The sequence below is a fragment of the Petaurus breviceps genome, unplaced genomic scaffold (genome assembly GCF_028583685.1).
Source record: "Petaurus breviceps papuanus isolate PSGF00001 unplaced genomic scaffold, PetGlider_PUasm1.0 90925, whole genome shotgun sequence".
Lineage (NCBI taxonomy): Eukaryota > Metazoa > Chordata > Mammalia > Diprotodontia > Petauridae > Petaurus > Petaurus breviceps.
The window spans coordinates 33638116-33658906 of NW_027187380.1; the positions used below are offsets into that span (position 1 = coordinate 33638116).

General features: G+C 39.3%; 1 protein-coding gene across 1 annotated transcript in view; it reads left to right on the plus strand.

Annotated features, from left to right (window-relative positions):
- GLP2R (glucagon like peptide 2 receptor) overlaps positions 1–20791 on the plus strand; it is an 86045-nt gene that overhangs the window by 38398 nt on the left and 26856 nt on the right. The window contains exons 9-10 of the mRNA XM_069075998.1: positions 794–863; positions 13303–13391. Of these exons, the coding sequence (XP_068932099.1) occupies positions 794–863; positions 13303–13391 (159 nt within the window). The remainder of the gene's footprint in view (positions 1–793; positions 864–13302; positions 13392–20791) is intronic.

The window sequence follows — 20791 nt, forward strand, 5'->3', positions numbered from 1 at the left end:
AAGCTTCCCATTATTTTTCACTTGTGTCTTCTCTCCAGAAATGACTTTGTAGGTATTTTGTATTTACTTATACATGTATATTTTCCGCCAATAAAAAGTAAACTCCTTGAGAGGAGAAACTGTTACAGATTTGTCTTTGTATCCCTGGCAACTAATTTAGTACCTGGCATATAGTATGCTCTTAATAAATGCTCATTGAATTTAATCACTCTTTCTTTCTCCTATTCTATGTTGCTTATTCTATGTTGCTGTAGACAGTTAACTGTGACATTTTGAAGTTTCCTATTCCCGGTTCCTAGCACATTGGCCTTGTAAATAGTAGGCACCTAATAAATGCTTGCAGAATTGAATTGAAATTACTTTACTAAATTGAACATAGCATAAGAATAGAAGGGAGCATCACAGTTCTTGTTATTACTGTCCTTATTATCTTAAAAGACCTCCCTGCCCCATCCCTATTCCCACTTCTGCCACTTTGATCAGGCTGTGAGGATGCCTTCCTTGGCTCTATAGTCAATTTCACTCCCATATAGTCAGTACCTTACACTGGACACCTCCCAGACTGCCATTCCTGTCCTATCTGATGGCTGATATTTGCCTGTGTTAGTAAAATATAGGAGCCTTCTTTAAAACTAGACAGTGTCTTCCCCCAACATTTTATGCTTTGCTTTATATGGTTGATTGTGGAAAATAGTAGACTCTGCAATGAGATGTCTAGAGGACATGGGATTTTTTTTCTTTTGATATCTTAGTCATTTCTAAGCCTACCCTTTTGTGTGCTATTTCTTCATAGGTGCTGGGGGACAAATAAAAATATGAATATCTGGTGGATCATCAGAGGACCAATATTACTTTCAGTCACAGTAAGGACATATTCTCTTCTTCTCTTTCCAGTAACTTTATTCTCTTAATCATTTTAATCAACAATCAAAATGTTTAGTGCCTCTTGAGGGACTGAGTATAGATAGAGTGTGGTTGGAATCTAGTGGACATGATGAAATCAGGTTGGATGTGATTTCTCTTATCCCTCAAGAGAAAATGACAGAGAAGGTAGAAGTTATGGGAAGAGGGTTAAACTCCTTTAAAGGCTGGAGAGGTAATTCAAAATCACTTTCTGACAATCCTGTGGATAGAGGAGAAAGTTAGAAAAAGGGTGGGAGTATTAGAAAGTCCAGCATATAAAAGATAGAGCCTATTTGTGTGTGAGAGAATTTTCTTTTCATTACTACTTGCTTTAAAGCAGGTCTATGTATACATTTCAGGGACTCCATGAATTAGGAAGAAATTATATCTTTATTTTCACTAACCTTTGATTTCCTTCATAAAGCTGTGTATTTCATTTTATGCATTTAAAAACATTATTCTGAGAAGGGGTCCATGGGTTTCACCAGACTTTCAAAGGGCTTATGACACAAATAAAGTTAAGAAACTCTGCTAAAGGTTGCATAGTATTTAAGTTTTCATTGTTTTACTTAAATTCTTTTTTGAGAAACACATTTTTATGAAAGAAACAGTATCATATTTCAAAGGAAGCCCAAGGGTCAAGGAAGAACTATTGGGGAATCTAGTTTAAGGAAACAGAGTTTTGAGGTGGAAATTCTATAGAATGGTAGTGTTGATGTATATGTGGGGGTAGAGTTGGAAAGGGGGTAGCAGCATGCCATGAAAATGGCCAGGAAATGATATCATGGTTCTGCATCTGGGCAAGATCAGGTGAATTCTCATAAACCAGGTCCAATAAAATGGGTCAGAGGGTGCTAAGAATGACAACTATTACTACTCTAAATGTCCAAAGGCCAAGCTGAATTCCTTCTGGAGAAACTAAATAATACCAGTGATGCCATTCTCATAACAAATAAAATCAGAGGTAAGGAAGTTGAAAATAAATGGAACAATGTCTCATAAGATCTTCTTGGAGAAGCAACTAGAAGAATTGGTGTCTTCGTTTCTGGTGGTGTATGCCCTGCTACTGAAAGAACTAAGGCAGGGAGATTGCTTGACCTAATCTCAAAAAATAAAAAAAGAGCTGATGGAGTCATTGAGTCCAAAGCATCATTTTATGATACAATCAATCATCTAGCATTGAGGTTCTCATGAAAAGTAAATGTAAAAATATCATCATGAAGATAACTATAGCTCATGTTCCATTACCTGTTGCAGGGAATGAGGAAGTAAAGAAATCCTGTAAATGACTTGATAAGGTCATCCAAATTAAATTATATGAACACGTTCATTAATAAGTAATCATTTTGGGGTGGCTAGGTGGCACAGTGAGTAAGAGCACCGGCCCTGGAGTTGGGAGGACCTGGGATCAGTTCTGGCCTCAGATACTTAACACCCACACAAAATAACTGGCCGTGTAACCTTGGGCAAGTTACTTAACCCCAATTGCTTTTAAAAAAATAAGTAATCATTTCAATGCAAAGGTGGGCATTGGAGAGGATGGTTAAAATCTTATTAAGGATGGTTAAAATCTTATTGAGAAATATGACTCAGGTCTAAGAAACAACAGATGCCAAAAGCTTCATGGTCATGCTTATGCATACTTTCTTAGAGAAAAAGCAGGACTTAAAGTCATGACAAACACAGTGACAGAGATAGGATCTGAATCCAAACTCTGACATTAGCTGGGTGACTTTCATTTAGCCTTTCTAAACCTCAGATTCTACACTTGTAAAATGGGAGTAATAATGCCTATAATACTTACCTCACAGCATTGTGAGTATCAAATGAACTAGTGTATAGAAAATGTTTTGCAAATCTTGAAGTACTCTATAAATGTCAGCTATTACTTAAGTAGAGGACCCAAAGGTGTCAAGCACCAACATCACAAAAGCAAAGTATATCTAGGAATAGATACACATTTCTTTTGAGGGGGGGACAAGACCAGAGATATTATAGGGATAGGGAAATAAGATAGGGATAATAATATATATATTAGGGATGTATAATAGGGATATATATGTAATATATATATTATATATAATATATAATAGGGATAAGATAGGGAAATCTTCCTGTTGAGTAAATTCTCTCTACCAATGCAGGATACAGGTCTATATCTATACTAGCCCAAGCAACTTAAAGAGCTTGCCTTAAGAGTCTTAAAGTCTCCTGGGGCACTGAGAGGTAAAATGATTTGCTCAGGGTCACATAAGAAGTACAGATAATTCTAGCTTTAAGTAAGTAAATTCGACTTTATCTGGAGAATTCTGGAAGAAATCCACATACTAAACCCCACCCCCCACTTATGTTAACTTAACGACATAGTTGTTGTGCAATACTAACTTTACTACACTGTACTATGCTCTCTGCACTCCTGCCCCTTAGCTCTTGGTTCAGAGACAAGACCTTTGCCCTGCCCCCTTCCTTGGTTTCTAACCTCCCCGCAATGTGTTTCCTCCCAGTTCTGGCCATACCCCAATATGTTCCTCTTCCTGCTCTTACTTCTCTGTCTACATCACCCACATGTCCTTGAATCCTTCATCCCTCCCTCCATAGGCACACAGTCCCCTTCCTGCTTTCCCTCTTCCCCTGTCCCACTTTTCCATGTCCTTGGGCAAATTTGCATTAGGTAAAAATTGCTTTATGAAGATGTCTGTGGAATGACTTACATATAGCAAAGCTATCTGTATATGTCAGAGCTGGGACTTGAATGCTTAACTTTGAGACAACCTTACAATTCACTATACCACATTGACTAGCACTTGGTACATAACTGTAAGGATATAACCGTGTGCCCCCTTTTGGACTTCGGCAAATTTTTAGTATTCATGGGAAAATTACAAAGATGAGATATAAGGGCCTGTCTTGATCAGTCTGTGTTTTCACCTTTTCAGATGTAAGGAAAACATTCTGTGTTTTATACAAGATTTAAAACTTTGAGTAGGCTCATTTTCATCTTGTGAGACTTTGAGGAATTCATTTATGAAAAGGCTAGCAAAACATATGAGCTGCCAACATCTGCCCCAAAGCCACTCATTTGCTTAGACTTATTGGAAAATTGGAAATTAAAACAAAACCAAACAAAACCTGGGGATTTCACTGGGGAACCCTGAATCCTAGAACTATGGAGTTATTGTAGAGTAAATGACCACTGCCAAAGTAGCTCAAATTGAGATGTCCTTGATGTGGACCTTCCACATTGTGGTGCCTTTTACCTCTCTACCCGGTATATGTTAATGCCTAATCACTATCTGGCTGTCTGTCTTCCCTTTTAAATATCTAGTTTCCCAGGAAGGGCCATCACAATATGCCTACATTCAATATCTCTCAGAATCCTAAGGGTATTGTGAGTGGATATACTATCCCTATTCACTACTTTAACTCTTCATTTACACAAAACCAGCCACTTACCATAATGATTCTTTTAGATCTTAAACATAAGTTTACTTAGCAATGGGACAAAAGAAATACTGATATCAGCGGAGTATTCATGAGTTAAATACAGAAATAAAAAAATAAACCACAATATAAATAGACTTGGGTTATATTTTCCCACCAATGTAGTCAGCATCTGTGGGAGAGTGGGCACACACAAAAGTCTAATTGAGAAGCATATGAATGTAGGAAAGCTATGCATTGAGTAACATAACTCTGGACTATAGGCCTAGATGTTATAGGTTAATTCATGAACACATGAATAAAAGAAAGCTCTTCTCTGCTGTTCCTCTTCTGATCTTTACTGTTCTCTATTTAGGCAAATCACCTTTCTTCTGTTCTTGAATGGAAAAGGCATGAACAATTCTTTCAATTTATGATCAGGCTCAGGAGGGTATAGGAAAAGTATTAGATTGCTGAAAAGCAATTCTTTAAGTCACAGAATGACAAAGTTCATCAAGTTGATGCTCTAGGCCAGACAGATGAGCTTAGAACTCTCCCCTCACAAAGGTTCTTTACTGTGTAATTAGATCTCAATATGTCTTTTCATACAGTGATGCAATTGCAAAAGTTGCCTTTCCCCTTTCTACTTTTCTCTCTTAGACCAGAGGCACTTGGGAGGGTCTTTACCTCACACTATACTCATGCCAAAGGGAAATAGCTATAACTTAATCACTCTTCCAATGAGCTCCAGACTCTTCAGTCAAGCAGGAATTCCATAGCTGAAGTCCTCTTTCACCTGGCTGCTCTTACTCTCATCACAGAGCTATGACAAAGCTGTTTTCTGTTCCCTGCTGAGTCTTGCTTCTGCTCATAATCTTGACCACTCCAAACACACTTGATCGTTTCACCTTTTCTTTCTTTTTTTCTTTTGGACAGTTTTTTTTCAACAGCTTTCAATGGCTTAAGTCTGAGTATCCTGGTATTTAACAGCTCACTTTTTACTTATAAGGTTAAATTTTAAATAAGTATTTAATTTAAATTATTAAATAAGTATTTCTTGATTTGGTCAGTTTTTACTTATAAGGTAAAAACTGACCAAATCAAGAAATACTTATTCAATTATCCTACAGTTTTCAAACACTTGTGATTTTTCATTTTGTAATGTTTTTCCTCTTATGTTTTATAAGAGTTATATGCAAATTAGCTCAGGGACCACAATGCCCTGTCTCAGAATGGTCCTCCACAACTTGTGTCCTTGAAAACTGTTTTTTTTAACACTCACATTTTATCAGTTTTCAATAAATAATTTTTCCCTCCCCCTTTAAAACATTACATTTTTCACATACAAATGAGACATTACCTTACATCTTTTACAAGATGATTTAAGTCTCTATGTTGATACTGTACTTCATCTTACACTATAAATTGCTCATGTCCCAACTGAAAACTGTTTTTGTTGTTTTTTATTTTTTAATTAAATTTTATGTTTACTTTTAGTTTACATCATTCATTTCCACAAGATTTTGAGTTACAAATTTTCTCCCCAACTTTCTTCTAGCCACCACCCCAAAACAGCTATCCCACTGAATACCCTCTCCCCCAATCTTCTCTCTCCTATATTCTCTCCCATACCTCCTCCAACTTTCCAGTAGGGCAAGATGGATCTCTATGTCCCAGTGCCTGTATATCTTATTTCCCAGTTGCATGTAAAAAAAAATAATATGTATAGGCATTCTTCTCCTCATTGCCCTTTTGAACCTCTTTTGCCATTTGAGTTTGTCTATTTTTTAAGGTGTTATTTTCTTTAGTCAGCTTGTTGACTCCCATTCCATAATTTTCTTTCATCGTTCTCATTTCTCTTCCCAATTTTTCCTCCATTTCTCTTATTTGGTTTTCAAAATCCTTCTTAAGCTCCTCTATGGCTTGTAACCAGTTCATATTTTTCTTAGAAGTTTTTGGTGCAGGAGTTCTGACTTCGTTGTCTTCCTCCTGTTCCATGCTTTGATCCTTTTTGTCCCCAAAATAGTAGTCTAATGTCAGATTGCTCTGCTTACTTTGCTTGCTCGTGTTGCCACTCATCTTTGACTTTTGAGCTTATTGCCACAGTAGAACTCTGCTACCAGAGAGGGGGGCTTTTGCAGCTGATGGAGCTATTAGTTGGGTGCCCTCTCTGCAGCCTCCACACGCTCTGGCAAACTGGTCATGCACCCCAGGAACTCCACCCTAGACAGCAATCCAGATCCAAGCAGGATAAAGCAAGAGCAATTACCCCTCAGACTGGTCGCTTGGTCCCCCTGGCAATCTGCAGTCCAGGAGCTCTGAAGCAGCCACATGGTGGTAGCTGCATGGCTGCAGCACCTCAGCTGCTTCTCCCTCTAAAGGTAAAGGCCATACCATACTCTGAAGCTCCTGGTTCCCAAAGTCCACACTGCACTGAACTCTCACTTTGTCCTTAGCATCTATGGGCTGATAATTCTGGAAATTGCCACAGCTGATAGTGATCTGAAGTCTGTCCAGCTGGTGGCTGGTTGTGGCCTCTCTGAGGCTAAAACCTCCATCTCATGGGGGGCTGGGCTCAGCTCCCAGAGCACTGTGCTTGTCCCTTCCTGCCAGCCTGCCTGGCTGTCTTCAGTGGGAAGTTCGCTTCTCTCTGTCATTTTGTGGGTTCTGTAGCTCCAAAGTTTGTTTAAAAGTTATTTTTTTACGTGAATTGGAAGAGGTGGAAGCAGGAGATGTGTGGAAGTCCTGTTTCTATCTGCCATCTTGACTCTACCCCCAATAATATGCATATGTTTTTTTAAAAAAAACATTTGATTTTAAAACTTTGAATTCCAGATTCTTTCCCTTCCTCCATCGTCACCCACCCTTACTGGGAATTTAAGCAATTCAATATAGGTTGTACATGTGAAGCTATGTGAAATATTTCCATAGTGAATATATTGTGAAAGGCTGACTCTATTTCCCTCCATCCTATCCCACCCCCCACTTGTTGTGTTCTCTACTTTGACCCTGTCCTTTTTCAAAAGTGTGTGCTTCCAACTTCCCAACCCCCAACCTGCCCTCACTTCCGTAATCCCCCCTCTTATCCACTTCCCCCCTACTCTCCTGTATGGTGAGATACCCTATTTAGTGTGTATATCATTCCCTCCCTAAGCCAAATTCAATGAGAGTAAGATTGACTCATTCCATTTTGCCTTCCTGTTCTTCCCCTCCATTGTAACAGTTTTCCCTTGCCTCTTCTATATGAGATAATTTACCCCATTCTGTCTCTACCCATCACCTCTCATTATATTCCTCTCTCACCTCTCAATTTTATCTTTTAAGTATCATCCCTTCCTATTCAATTGATCCTGTGCCCTCTGTCTATGTATACCTATACACATATATACACACACTTACATATATATTCATATACCATATACCCTCCTATATAGACATATGTGTATGTATACATACATACACACATACATATATATATATATATATATACACACACACATTTATATTCCCTTCAACTATTTTCATGCTGAGAAAAGTTTCATAAGTTACAATTATCGCTTTTCCATGTAGGAATGTAAATTGTTCAACTTTGATAAGTTCTTTATGATTTCTTTTCCCTGTTTACCTGCTTTCTTTTACCTGTTTACATGCTTTTCTTGCTTCTTGTATCTGAATGTCAAATTTTCTATTCAATTTTCATCAAGAATGCTTGAAAGTCCTCTATTCTGTCCAAGTATACCAGGACAGCTAGGCCAATTATGATTTGATAGGAGTGTTTATTAACAAGCTGGGACTTCCTCTCACACTGAAAGACAGCCCTGAGCTTTCAGTTAGACATAATTTTATAGACAATGTGATTGCTAGCAAGAGAATATGTTTCTAAGGGGTTCAGTGTCTTTATCATTGTTTCTATTGAAGCAAAACATTCTCAATATTATTCTTATAGAAGCAAAGCATTCTCAGTATTATTACCATTGAAGCAAAGCATTCTCAGTATTATTCCTATTGAAGCAAAGCCTTAGTATTATTTCTACTGAAGTGAAACAGACCTGAATCTGTGGGAATCTGTGGCATGTTTCTAGCAACACAGGTGAAACATTTCTTTACTATTGGAGCCTATTAGGTGGTTTCCAAGGAACCTAGTAGGGGTCCCCTCTAGCAGGTTTAAGGGGGCTTTGGTGTATAATTTCTGGTGGGCACTTCACACTGAATGACCATATTTTCCCCTGAAACATCATACTCAGTTTTGCTGGGTAGGTGATTCTTGGTTTTAATCTCAGATCCTTTGACCTCTGGAATATCATATTTCAAGCCCTTTGATCCCCCAGTGTAGAAGCTGCCAGATCCTATGTTATCCTGATTGGGTTTCCACAGTATTCAAATTGTCTCTTCCTGACTGCTTGTAATATTTTCTCCTTGATCTGGCAACCTGGCTATAATATTCCTAGGAGTTTTCTTTTGGGGATCTTTTTCAGGAGGTGATTGGTGGATTCTTCCAACCTCTATTTTGCTCTCTGATTCTAAAATGTCAGGACAGTTTTCCTTGAGAATTTCTTGAAGGATGTTTTCTAGGTTCTTTTTTTGATCATGGCTTTCAGGTAGTCCAATAATTTTTAAATTATCTCTCCTGGTTCTATTTTCCAGGTCAGTGGTTTTTCCAATGAGATATTTCACATTGCCTTCTATTTTTTCATTTGTTTGGATCTGTTTAATAGTATCTTGATTTCTCATAAAGTCACTAGTGTCCATTTGCTCCAATCTAATTCTGAAGGAATGATTCTCTTCAGTGAACTTTTGAGATTCTTTTTCCACCTGGAAAATTTAGCTTTTTAAGGCATTCTCCTCATTGGCTTTTTGAATTAGTCTATTTTTTAAGGTGTTATTTTCTTCAGTCAGGTTGTTAACTCTCTTTTCATGATTTTCTTACATCATTCTCATTTCTCTTCCCAATTTTTCCTCCACTTCTCTTATTTGGTTTTCAAAATTATTCTTAAGCTCCTCTATGGCCTGTAACCAATTCATATTTTTCTTGGAGGCTTTTGGTGCAGGAGTTCTGACTTTGTTGTCTTCCTTCTGCTCCATACCTTTTTCCTTTTTGTCCCCAAAAGAAGGAATCCAAAGTCAGACTGATGTGCTTGCCCTGCTTCCCCTGCTTGCTCATGTTGCCACTCAATTACTTGACTTTTGAGCTTTTTGCCACAGTAGGACTCTGCTACCATACAGGGGAGCTTTGTCCCAAATGCTGGAGTTTTCTCTGCTGCAGAAGGTATCAGAAGCTTCCACTGGTTCTGGCACACTGGTCACGCACCCCAGGACCTCCACACAAGATAGGGATCCTGATCCAAGCAGGTTAAAGCAAGAGCAATTACCCCTCAGACTGGTCCCTTGGTCCCCCTACAATCTGCAGGCAGGCAGCCACTGAGCCTCAGCCACTTCTCCCTCTGGGGGCAGAGGCCAGACCGCACTCCCAGACTCCCTGTCCCAAAGTCCACTCACCTCCCACTTTGTTTTTGGAATTTATGGGTTGATAATTCTGGAAACTACCACAGCTGTTGGTGGTCTACTCTTCTGACATCCCTCTAGCTGTGGCTGGTCAGAGGGCCCTGAGGCTAAAACCTTTGGCTCACATGGGGCTAGCCTTGGCTCCCAGAGTGCTGTGCTGGCCCCTTCCTGCCAGCCTGCTGGGCTGTCTTCAGCAGGAGGTTAGTTTATCTCTGTCACTTTGTGGGTTCTAATACTCTAAAGTTTTTTAGAGTCATTTTTTACATGTGTTGGAGGAGGTGGAAGCAGGAGCCCTGCAGAAGTCCTGTTTCTACTCTGCCATCTTGGCTCTGCCCCCCTTTTTGTTGTTTTTTAAAAAAAGCATTTTAGCAACTAAATTAAAGTTCTTTTCCCATTTACTTGAGGCACAAAACTATTCACCTATAAAAGAGGCAATGTCTTCTGTCCTTTGACAGTTAATTTCTTTATACAAAAATTGTTTTTCACTCAGTCTCAAACTGCTGTGATAGAGCTGAACCATAAAGAGCAGACCCTTGCATCTGACATGTCCTACCTGCAGTGATGAAGATTTTATAAGTGTGCTAGATGATGTCCAGACATGTTAAGGTTAGGGTACCCAACCATATGATAGCTGAAAAAGAAAAAGGCTAAGACAAGCTTGTACATTGCCCACCTTTGACCTTTGTGGTGGCAAGTCTCAGAGTTTTGATCCTTAGGGAGCAAATCTAGAGAGGTTTCTGCCAGACCCAAGCTAAGGGTATCTGTTCTTTCTGAAAAAAGCAGAGGTCCAACATGAATCCCTACTGCTTATTTCCTCCTAGTTTATCCTCACAAGAAGCTCAAAACAATGTTTGCACACACACACATATATACTTGTCATTCAATCATTTCAGTCATGTCCAACTCTTCATGACCCTATTTGGGGTATTCTTGGCAAAGGTACTGGAGTGGCTTGCCATTTCTTTCACCAGCTCACTTTACAGATGAGGGAACTAAGGTAAACAGGGTTAAGTGACTTGCCCAAGGTCACACAGCTAGTAAGTGTCTGAGGCCATATTTGAACTCAGAAGATGAATCTTCTTGACTCCAGGCCCAGTGCTTTATCCACTGCACCACCTATCTGCCCCTATATATACATATGCATGTGGGTATACACATACATACATATACATATATGCATATATATACATATGTGTGTGCATATGTATATGTGTGTGCATGTAGAGAGAGAAATAACAACATTTATCATTTTTATAGTACCTTAAGATACAAATATCATCTCATTTTATCCTCACAACAACCCTGGGAGATTCGTTTTCTTGTCGTTCCCATTTTACTGAAGCAGATAGAGGTTAAAGGTCACACAACTGATAAATATCTGAGGTCAGATTTAAATTCATGTCTTTCTGACTAAAAATCAAGCACTCTATTCACTGTGCTACTTAGCTGCCTCTAGAAGGAGACAGAGGCAAAGATAAACAGAGGCATAGAGAAAAGTGGGGAGAGAGGTCTCATCACCCCTTTCCTGGATTGCTGCAATAGCTTCCTAAATGGTCTCCCTGCTTCAATAGAATCAGGGGTGAGAAGTTGTTTTGCATTTCTTAAGAGCAAGGCCTAAGAGGAAATGAGCTTATTACATTACAGAAGTTAGGTTTCAGTTCAGGTACCTTTACTGTCTTAGAGCATGAGCTTGGAGCATCTTATCTATATTTCTGTGTAGCATTGTTTCTGGGCTGATCCCCAACTACTATTCACACTGGTAGTTTGGATTCCCAGAGAGTGGATGCTAACTTGGGTTCTACAGGCAATTCTGTGTATCAACACTAATAATACTATAGGTCATTGCTGTCCCCCCACCCTTTACCCATTGATGAGTTCCTATTAACAGTGATTCCAGTAGACATAATTGGGTCAAAGTAATGGCATTTGCTAAGATTATATAATGGAGTTAGACACCATTAACATCTGTTGTAGACAAGAGTCTTACATTTAAAGTACAACTTTTAAGTTGCTGGTCTGGGTCTGGAATATATTAGTAGTAGAGATTTTCAGAAAAATGATAGATAGTTATCGTCCTCAAATTTTCAGTTCCTTTAAATGGAGCCTTTCCTTGAAACACAATGAAAATAAACTACCTCTCAGGAGCTCTTCTAGTATTTTAATTCAATGGCATTTAAAACAGGATTATGTGGTTTAGTGAGAAGCAGTGCATTATAATTGAGAGAGAAATGTTCTTAGAGACAAGAAGACTTGGTTTCATTTCTTACCTCTGACATATACTGGCTATGTGACCCTAGGTAAGTCAAGCTAACTTCTCACCAGGCAATTCTCTCTTTAAAAATTTGCAGTATTTTAATAGTATTTGCCCATTTACATGTAAAGACCATTTTTAATATTCACTTTTTAAAAATTTGAATTCCAAATGTTCTTCCTCTCTCCCTCATCTCCCCCCTCTCTGAGACAATAAGCAATTTGACATGTTATATATGTGCAGTCTTGTAAAACATATTTCCATATGTCATATTGTGAGAGAAGAAACACATGAAACCACTCACCCACAAAAATAAAGTGAAAAATAGTATGCTTCTATCTGCATTTGGATTCCATCACTTCCTTCTCTTTATGTGGATAGCATTTTTTTTTTATCATGAGTCCTGGTTACTCTCTTAAGTTGCAAAATAGCTGCAAATTTGCAGTGATAGAGGATGTTCCTTACCTGGAGCTTATTACACATAAGAGTTCACAGGTCTAGGAAAGAAAGAAAGAAAGAAAGAAAGAAAGAAAGAAAGAAAGAAAGAAAGAAGGGAAGGAGGGAGGGAGGGAGGGAGGAAGGAAGGAAGGAAGGAAGGAAGGAAGGAAGGAAGGAAGGAAGGAAGGAAGGAAGGAAGGAAAGAAGGAAGGAAGGAAGAAAGGAAGGGGGGAGGGAGGGAGGGAGGAAGGAAGGAAGGAAGGAAGGAAGGAAGGAAGGAAGGAAGGAAGGAAGGAAGGAACCAAACAAAATAGTATTTAAATGCTTAGCACCTGACCAGCTGAGGTCTAAATTTGTCTTGGGTTTCCAACTTGACATGTGTTTCTTAAAAATCTATTATGTCCCAGACACAATGTGAGATACTGGGGATACAAGGATGAAAAGATATAGTCCCCACCCTTAAGAGAATTACAGACTAATTGAGAAGATACTACACATGTAATTGTGAAGCATGGGAGAATTATAATAAGCACCAGGGACAGATCCCCAGAGGAAGTGTCAAAAGAAGTGGGGAAAGGGAGAATTCTTTCAACCAGGAGGATCAGGGAAGTCTTCATCAGAAAGAGGATTCCTGAAATGTAGTAGACCTAGAAGAAAGAGAAGTATTTTAAGGTAGAGATGTGGAGGTGACCTCTATATTGTCCTAATTTAGAAGACTGAGAGTAATTGAGCAGAATTGCTCCCAGGTATTTGTATATGTTACTCACTCATATTTGTTCTTTTTATAGATCAATTTCTTCATATTCCTGAAAATTCTCAGGCTGCTCGTATCTAAGCTCAAAGCCCATCAAATGTGCTTCAGTGATTATAAATACAGGTAAATAGACAAAGGGGACTGTTGGCACAAATAGGTGTCTATATTACTAAACTTAGAGGGATAATATATTGGGTTTAAACCAACATAGAATCCTGAGCCTTCTAAAACAGATACCTTGGGGAGAGAATAATAATAACAGTTAACGTTTTTATATCACTTTAAGCTCTGCAAAGCATTCTACATATCTCATTTGATCCTTACAATGACCTAGTAAGATAAGTATTAAGGGGATTATCCTTATGATAGTTGTCTTAGTGAATAAAATACTTGGTTTGGAGTCAGGAAGACCTGAATTCAAATCTAACCTCAGATAGCTGTGTGACCCTGGGCAAATCATTTAACTTCTATCTGCCTCAGTTTTCTCAAGTGTAAAGTGAGAATGATAATAATAGTACCTAGCTTATAGGGTTGTTGTAAGGATCAAATGAGAGGGAAACAATATATATGACTGCAATAAGGTAAAGTCAAAGAACACTAAAGACTAAACACTAAAAGACTAAACATAAAGAACACTAAAATTAACACTATATAATTGTACAGACCAATTGATCCGAGAAAAGGGTTAAGGAATCCACTCCCTGCTTTTCTTGAAGAGATGGAAGATTACAGATGTGGAATGTTGCCACACGGTCATAAGAAGATGCAAGTTAATTTTACTTAACACTTCTCTTTGGTAGAAGGGAAGACTCTCTAAGTTGGAGTAGGGTGTGAGTGATGCAAGCATATCTGGAAATGACTGAAATATAAAAACAAAAATAATTAAATATAATTTCTAAAAGCCAGTAACAGAGGTGGAGCCAACATGGTGGAGAAAAGACAGTAATTCACCTAAACTATCCCAGAACCCCTCTGAGCCCCTTTAAACAATGCCATAAAACAATTCCTGGAGCAGAAGAAACCACTAAAGGAAAGGGTGAAATAATTTTCCAGCCAAAGACAACTTAGGTCAGCTGGAAAGATCTGGGTGAGAGTGGAGCACGGGCTGTGCCAGTGCAGACCAGGCCCCAGAAAAACAGGAGTAGACCTTGGGAGCCACTGAATCAGCAGCAGCACCTGCTTCCAGAGCTCTCAGCCCACAGATGGTAAGGGGGTTGAACAACTAATGAGAAGCTGATTACAGGGTCTCTTTGCTGTCACTGGTGGTAGGATTCTGTTGCTTTGCCCATACTCAGATCCAAGTCATAGTCCTCAATGAGAAGTCATAATCCCAGGGTGAGGAGGATCACTAGCATACCAAAGCTTCCGGTCACAGTGAAGCAAGGACCCTCGTCAGAGTTCCAGGACAGAAAAAAGCACACTTCTTAGATCATACCACCTTGGAAGAACTGAACTAAAGAACTGAAAACTTACAGGTCCCTACAAGTATCACTGAAAAGAGCTGCTCAAAACCCCTAAAATTTTGTAAAGTTTACCTTCCACCCTGGAAGCTCTACTTTAACAAAGAGCTAAAAGTCAAGAAATAGACTGGTAAAATGAACAAATGACAGAGAAAAAGACCTCTGACCATAGAAAATTACTATGGTGACAAGGAAGATCAAAACACACACTCATAAGAAGATAACAAAGTCAAATCTCCAACATCCAAAGGCACTGAGAAAAACATGAATTGGTCTCCATCCATGGAAGAGCTCAAAAAGGATTTTGAAAATCAAGTAAGGGTGGTGCCAAGATGGCGGAGTAGAAGCATGACCTTCCCACGGCTCCGGCTTCCACCTTCCCCAATCCATGTAAAAAGGGGACTCTAAAGAAACTTTGGAGCTGAAGAACCCACAAAATGACACAGAGAAGCTAACCTCCCCCTGAGGACAGCCTGGTAGGCCTGCAGGAATCCAGAACAGCACTCTGGGAGCTGAGCCCAGCCCCAACCGAGGCTTTAACCCCAGTGCAGGCCTGACCAGCCCTCGGCCAGAGGGACTCCAGATCAGCAGCAGCTGTGGCCCTTTCCAGATTTATCAACACATAGGATGCAAAGGACAAAGTGAGAGGCTAGTGCAGTCTGGACTTTGGGACCAGTAAGTGGGAGTGTGTGGCTTTTACCCCCAGGGTGAGAAGCCGCTGAGATGCTTCCACAACCAGCCAGTGCCATGTGGCAGCTTCAGCTCCTGGCCTGCAGAGTGTAGGGGTACCAAGCACCAGTCTGAGGGGTAATCACTCTTGCTTTAACCTGCTTGGATCTGGATTTCAGTCTAGGGTGGAGGTCCTGAGGTGTGTGTCCAGCTTGCCAGAGCGTGTGGAGACCTCAGAGAGGGCACCCATCTAATACCTCCGGCAGCTGAAAAAACCCCAGCATTTGGGACGAAAGCTCCCCTGGTTGGTGGCAGAGTCCTACTGTGGCAAAACCCCAAAAGTCAAGTAATTGAGTGGCAAAATGAGGAGGCAAAGGAAACAAAGCAGACAGAAGATGCCAACATTACACTCCTATTTTGGGGACAAAAAGGAGCAAAGCATGGAACAGGAGGAAAACAGTGAAATCAGAACTCCTGCACCAAAAGCTTCAAAGGAAAATATAAGCCAGTTACAGGTCATAGAAGACCTTAAGAAGCAGATAAGAGAAGTGGAGCAAAAATTGGGAAGAGAAATGAGAACAATGAAAGAAAACTATGAAATGAGAGTCAACAGCCTGACTGAGGAAAATAATACCTTAAAAAACAGACTGACTCAAATGGCAAAAGAGGCTCAAAAAGGCAATGAGAAGAAGAATGCCTTAAAAAGCCAAATTTTCCAGATGGAAAAAGAATCTCAAAATCTCAATGAGGAGAATAATTGCTTCAGAATTAGATTGGAGCAAATGGAAGCTAATGACTTTATGAGAAATCAAGATGGCGATTAAACAGATCCAAACAAATGAAAGAATAGAAGGCAATGTGAAATATCTCATGGGAAAAACCACTGACCTGGAAAATAGATCCAGGAGAGATAATTTAAAAATTACTGGACTACCTGAAAGCCATGATCAAAGTAAGAACCTAAAAATCATCCTCCAGGAAGTTTTCAAAGAAAACTGCCCTGATGTTTTAGTGCCAGTGGGCAAAATAGAGGTTGAAAGAATCCACCAATCAGTTCCTGAAAAAGATCCCAAAAAGAAAACTCCTAGGAATATTATAGCCAGGTTCTGGAATTCCCAGATTAAGGAGAGAATATTACAAGCAGCCAGGAAGAAACAACTTGAATATTGTGGAAACACAATCAGGATAACCCAGGATCTGGCAGCTTCTACACTGAGGGATAGAAGGGCTTGGAATATGATATTCCAGAGGGCAAAGGAGCTGGGATTAAAACCAAGAGTCACCTACCCAGCAAAACTGAGTATGATGTTTCAGGGGAAAATATGGCCATTCAGTGGAATAGAGGACTTTCAAGCATTTTTTTTTTTTTGCTTTTTGGAGGGCAATTGGGGTTAAGTGAAACTTTCAAGCATTCTTGATGAAAAAACCAGAGTTGAATAGAAAATTTGACATTCAGATACAAGAAGCAAGAGAAGCATGAGAAGGTAAACAGGGAAAAGGAATCATAAGGAACTTATCAAAGTTGAACTATTAACTTTCTTACATGGAAAAACAATAATTGTAACTGATGAAACTTTTCTCAGTAGTTGAAGGGATTAGAAATATATATGTATATATACATATGCATGTATATATATGTTTATATATGAGGGTATATGGGCATATGATTACATATGTGAATGTGTGTATATATGTTTACAAGTATACATAGATAGAGGGCACAGGACCAATTTAACAGGAAGGGATGATACTTAAAAGGTGAAATTAAGAGGTGAGAGAGGAATATAATGAGAGGGGATGGGGAGACAGATTGGGGTAAACTATCTCATACAGAAGAGGCAAGGGGAAATGGTTACAATGGAGGGGAAGAATAGGAAAGCAAAAGGGAATAGGTCAACCTTATTCCCATTGAATCTGGCTTGAGGAGGGAGTGAAATACACACTAAATAGGGTATCTCACCCTCCAGGAGAATGGGGGGAAGGGGATGAGAGGGGAGATGATGGAAGGGAGGGCAGGCTGGGAGGGAGGGAAGTTGGAAGCACCCACTTTTGAAAAGGGATGGGATCAAAGTAAAGCATAGAACAAGTGGGAGGTGGGATAGGAGGGAGGGAAATATAGTCAGTCTTTTACAATATATATATATATATATATATATATATATATATACTATGTTATTGTTTTGCATAAGCCACACATGTACAACCTATACTGAATGGCTTATCTTCCCAGTAAGGGTGGGTGACAAGGAAGGAAGGGAATGAATCTGGAATTGAAAGTTTTAAAATTAAATATTCAAATATATGTATATATATATATATATGTGTGTGTGTGTATACTATTATTAATACCATCTTACATGTAATTGGGAAATAAGATATACAGGCACTGTGGCATAGAGATCTACTGGAAAAGTCAAAAGGGGTATGGAAGAAAATATGGGAGAGAGCAGATTGGAGGAGGGAATATCCTGTGGGACTGCTATTTTGGGGCAGTGAGTAGGGTAAAAACTGGGAGAAAATTTGTAACTCAAAATCTGGAGGAAATGAATGATGTAAATTAGAAGTTAATAAAGCATTAAATAAATAAAAGAAAGTCAAGTAAGAAAGGGAGAAGAAAAATTGGGAAGGGAAATGAGAGTAGTGCAAGAAAATCATGAAAAAAGAGTCAATAGCTTGGTAAAGGATACACACACACAAAAAAATAATGAAGAAAATAACACCTTAAAAAACAGACATGTCCAAATGGTAAAAGAGGTACAAAAAGCCAAATGAGGAGGAGAATATCTCGAAAAGTAGAACTGGTCAAATGGAAAAGGAGGTGCAAAAGCTTATGGAAGAAAATTATTCCTTAAAAATTATAATTAAGCAAATGGAAGGTAATGACTTTATGAGAAATCAAGAAACAATAAATTGAAGCCAAAAGAATGAAAAAATAGAAGACAATGTGAAATATCTCATTGGAAAATAACAACTGACCTGGAAAATAGATCCCAGGAGACAGATTTTAGAAATTATTGGACTACCTGAAAGTCATATAAAAAAAAGAACCTTGACCTCATCTTTCAAGAAATTATCAAGGAAAGCTGCCCTGATATTCTAGAACCAGAGGGTAAAATAGAAATGGAAAGAATCCATCAATCACCTCCTGAAAGAAATTCCAAAAAGAAAACTCCCAGGAATAGTATAGTCAAATTACAGAGCTTCCAGGGCAAGGAAAGAATATTGTAAGCAGCCAGAAAGAAAAAAAACACATTTGGGATAACACAAGATTTAGCAGCTTCTGTGTTAAACTTTCAGAGGACTTGGATGATATTTTGGAGGGCAAATGAGTTAGGATTACAACTAAGAATCACCTATTCAGAAAAACTGGGTATAATCTTTCAGGGGAAAAAATGAATACTCAATGAAGTAGAGGATTTTCAAACATTCTTGATGAAAAGACCAGAGCTGAGGGGGCAGGGTCAAGATGGCGGAGTAGAAACAGGACTTCCTTGGAACTCTGTCTTCCACCTCCCCCAATTCATGTAAAAGGGGACTCTGAACAAACTTTGGAGCTACAGAACCCACAAAATGACACAAAGAAGCTAATCTCCTTCTGAGGACAGCCTGGCAGGCCAGCAGGATTTGGCCAGCACAGTGCTCTGGGAGCTGACCCTAGCCCCGCAGGCCAGAGGTTTTAGCCCAAGGGCAGGCCTTACCAACCACTGGCTGGAGGAACTCCAGATCAGCAGCAGCTGTGGTCATTTCCAGAATTATCAACACATAGATGTGAAGGACAAAGTGAGAGGTCAGTGCAGTCTGGACTTTGGGATCGAGTAGTTGGGAGTGCGTCAGCCTTTATCCCCTGGAGGGAGAAGCCGCTGAGATGCCCGGCACAGCCGCCGCCACTTGGCAGCTTCAGCTCCTGGCCTGCAGGCTTTAGGGGGACCAATCAACCAGTCTGAGGGGTAATTGCTCTTGCTTTAACCTGCTTGGATCTGGATTGCAGTCTAGGGTGGAGATCCTGGGGTGTGCGAGCAGCTTGTGAGAGTGTGTGGAGGGTTCAAAGAGGGCACCCAACTAATACCTTCAGCAGCTGAGAAAATCCCCCAGCATTTGGTACGAAGCTCCCCAGTCTGGTAGCAGAGTCCTACAGTGGCAAAAAGCCCAAAAGCCAAGTAATTAAGTGGCAAAATGAGCAGGCAAAGGAAGCAAACCAAACAAAGCAATACAATATTAGACTCCTATTTTGGGGACAAAAAGGAGCAAAGCTTGGAACAGGAGGATGACAGTGAAGTCAGAACTCCTGCACCAAAAGCTTCAAAGGAAAATACGAGCTGGTTACAGGCCATAAGGAGCAAATAAGAGAAGTGTAGGAAAAATTGGGAAGAGAAATGAGAACGATGCAAGAAAATTATTAAATGAGAGTCAACAGCCTGACAGGAAAATAACACCTTAATAAATAGACTAACTCAAATGGCAAAAGAGGATCAAAAAGGCAATAAGGAGAAGAATGCCTTAAAAAGCCGAATTTGCCAGATGGAAAAAGAATCTCAAAAGCTCACTGAGGAGAATCATTGCTTCAGAATTATATTGGAGCAAATGGAAACTAGTGACTTTATGAGAAATTAAGATGCTGTTAAACAGATCCAAACAAATGAAAGAATAGAAGGCAATGTGAAATATCTCACTGGAAAAACCACTGACCTGGAAAATAGATCCAGCAGAGATCGTTTTAAAATTATTGGACTACCTGAAAGCCATGATAAAAGAAAGAACGTAGAAATCATCCTCCAAGAAATTTTCAAGGAAAACTGCCCTGATGTTTTAGAACCCGAGGGCAAAACAGAGGTTGAAAGAATTCACCAATCACCTCCTGAAAAAGATCCCCAAAAGAAAACTCCTAGGAATATTATAGCCAGGTTCCAAAATTCCCAGATCAAGGAGAGAATATTACAAGCTGCCAGGAAGGAACAATTTGAGTATTGTGGAAACACAATCAGGATAACACAGGATCTAGCAGCTTCTACACTGAGGAATAGAAGGGCTTGGAATATGATATTCCAGAGGGCAAAGGAGCTGGGATTAAAATCAAGAATCACCTACCCAGCAAAACTGAGTATGATGTTTCAGGGGAAAATATGGTTATTCAGTGGAATAGAGGACTTTCAAGCATTCTTGCTGAAAAAAACAGAGTTGAATAGAAAATTTGACATTCAGATACAAGAAGCAAGAGAAGCATGAGAGGGTAAATGGGGAAAAGAAATCATAAGGAACTTATCAAAGTTGAACTATTAACATTCCTACATGGAAAAAACAATAATTGTAACTTATGAAACTTTTCTCAGAATGAAAATAGTTGAGGGGAATATATATATATATATATATATATATATATATATATATATATATATA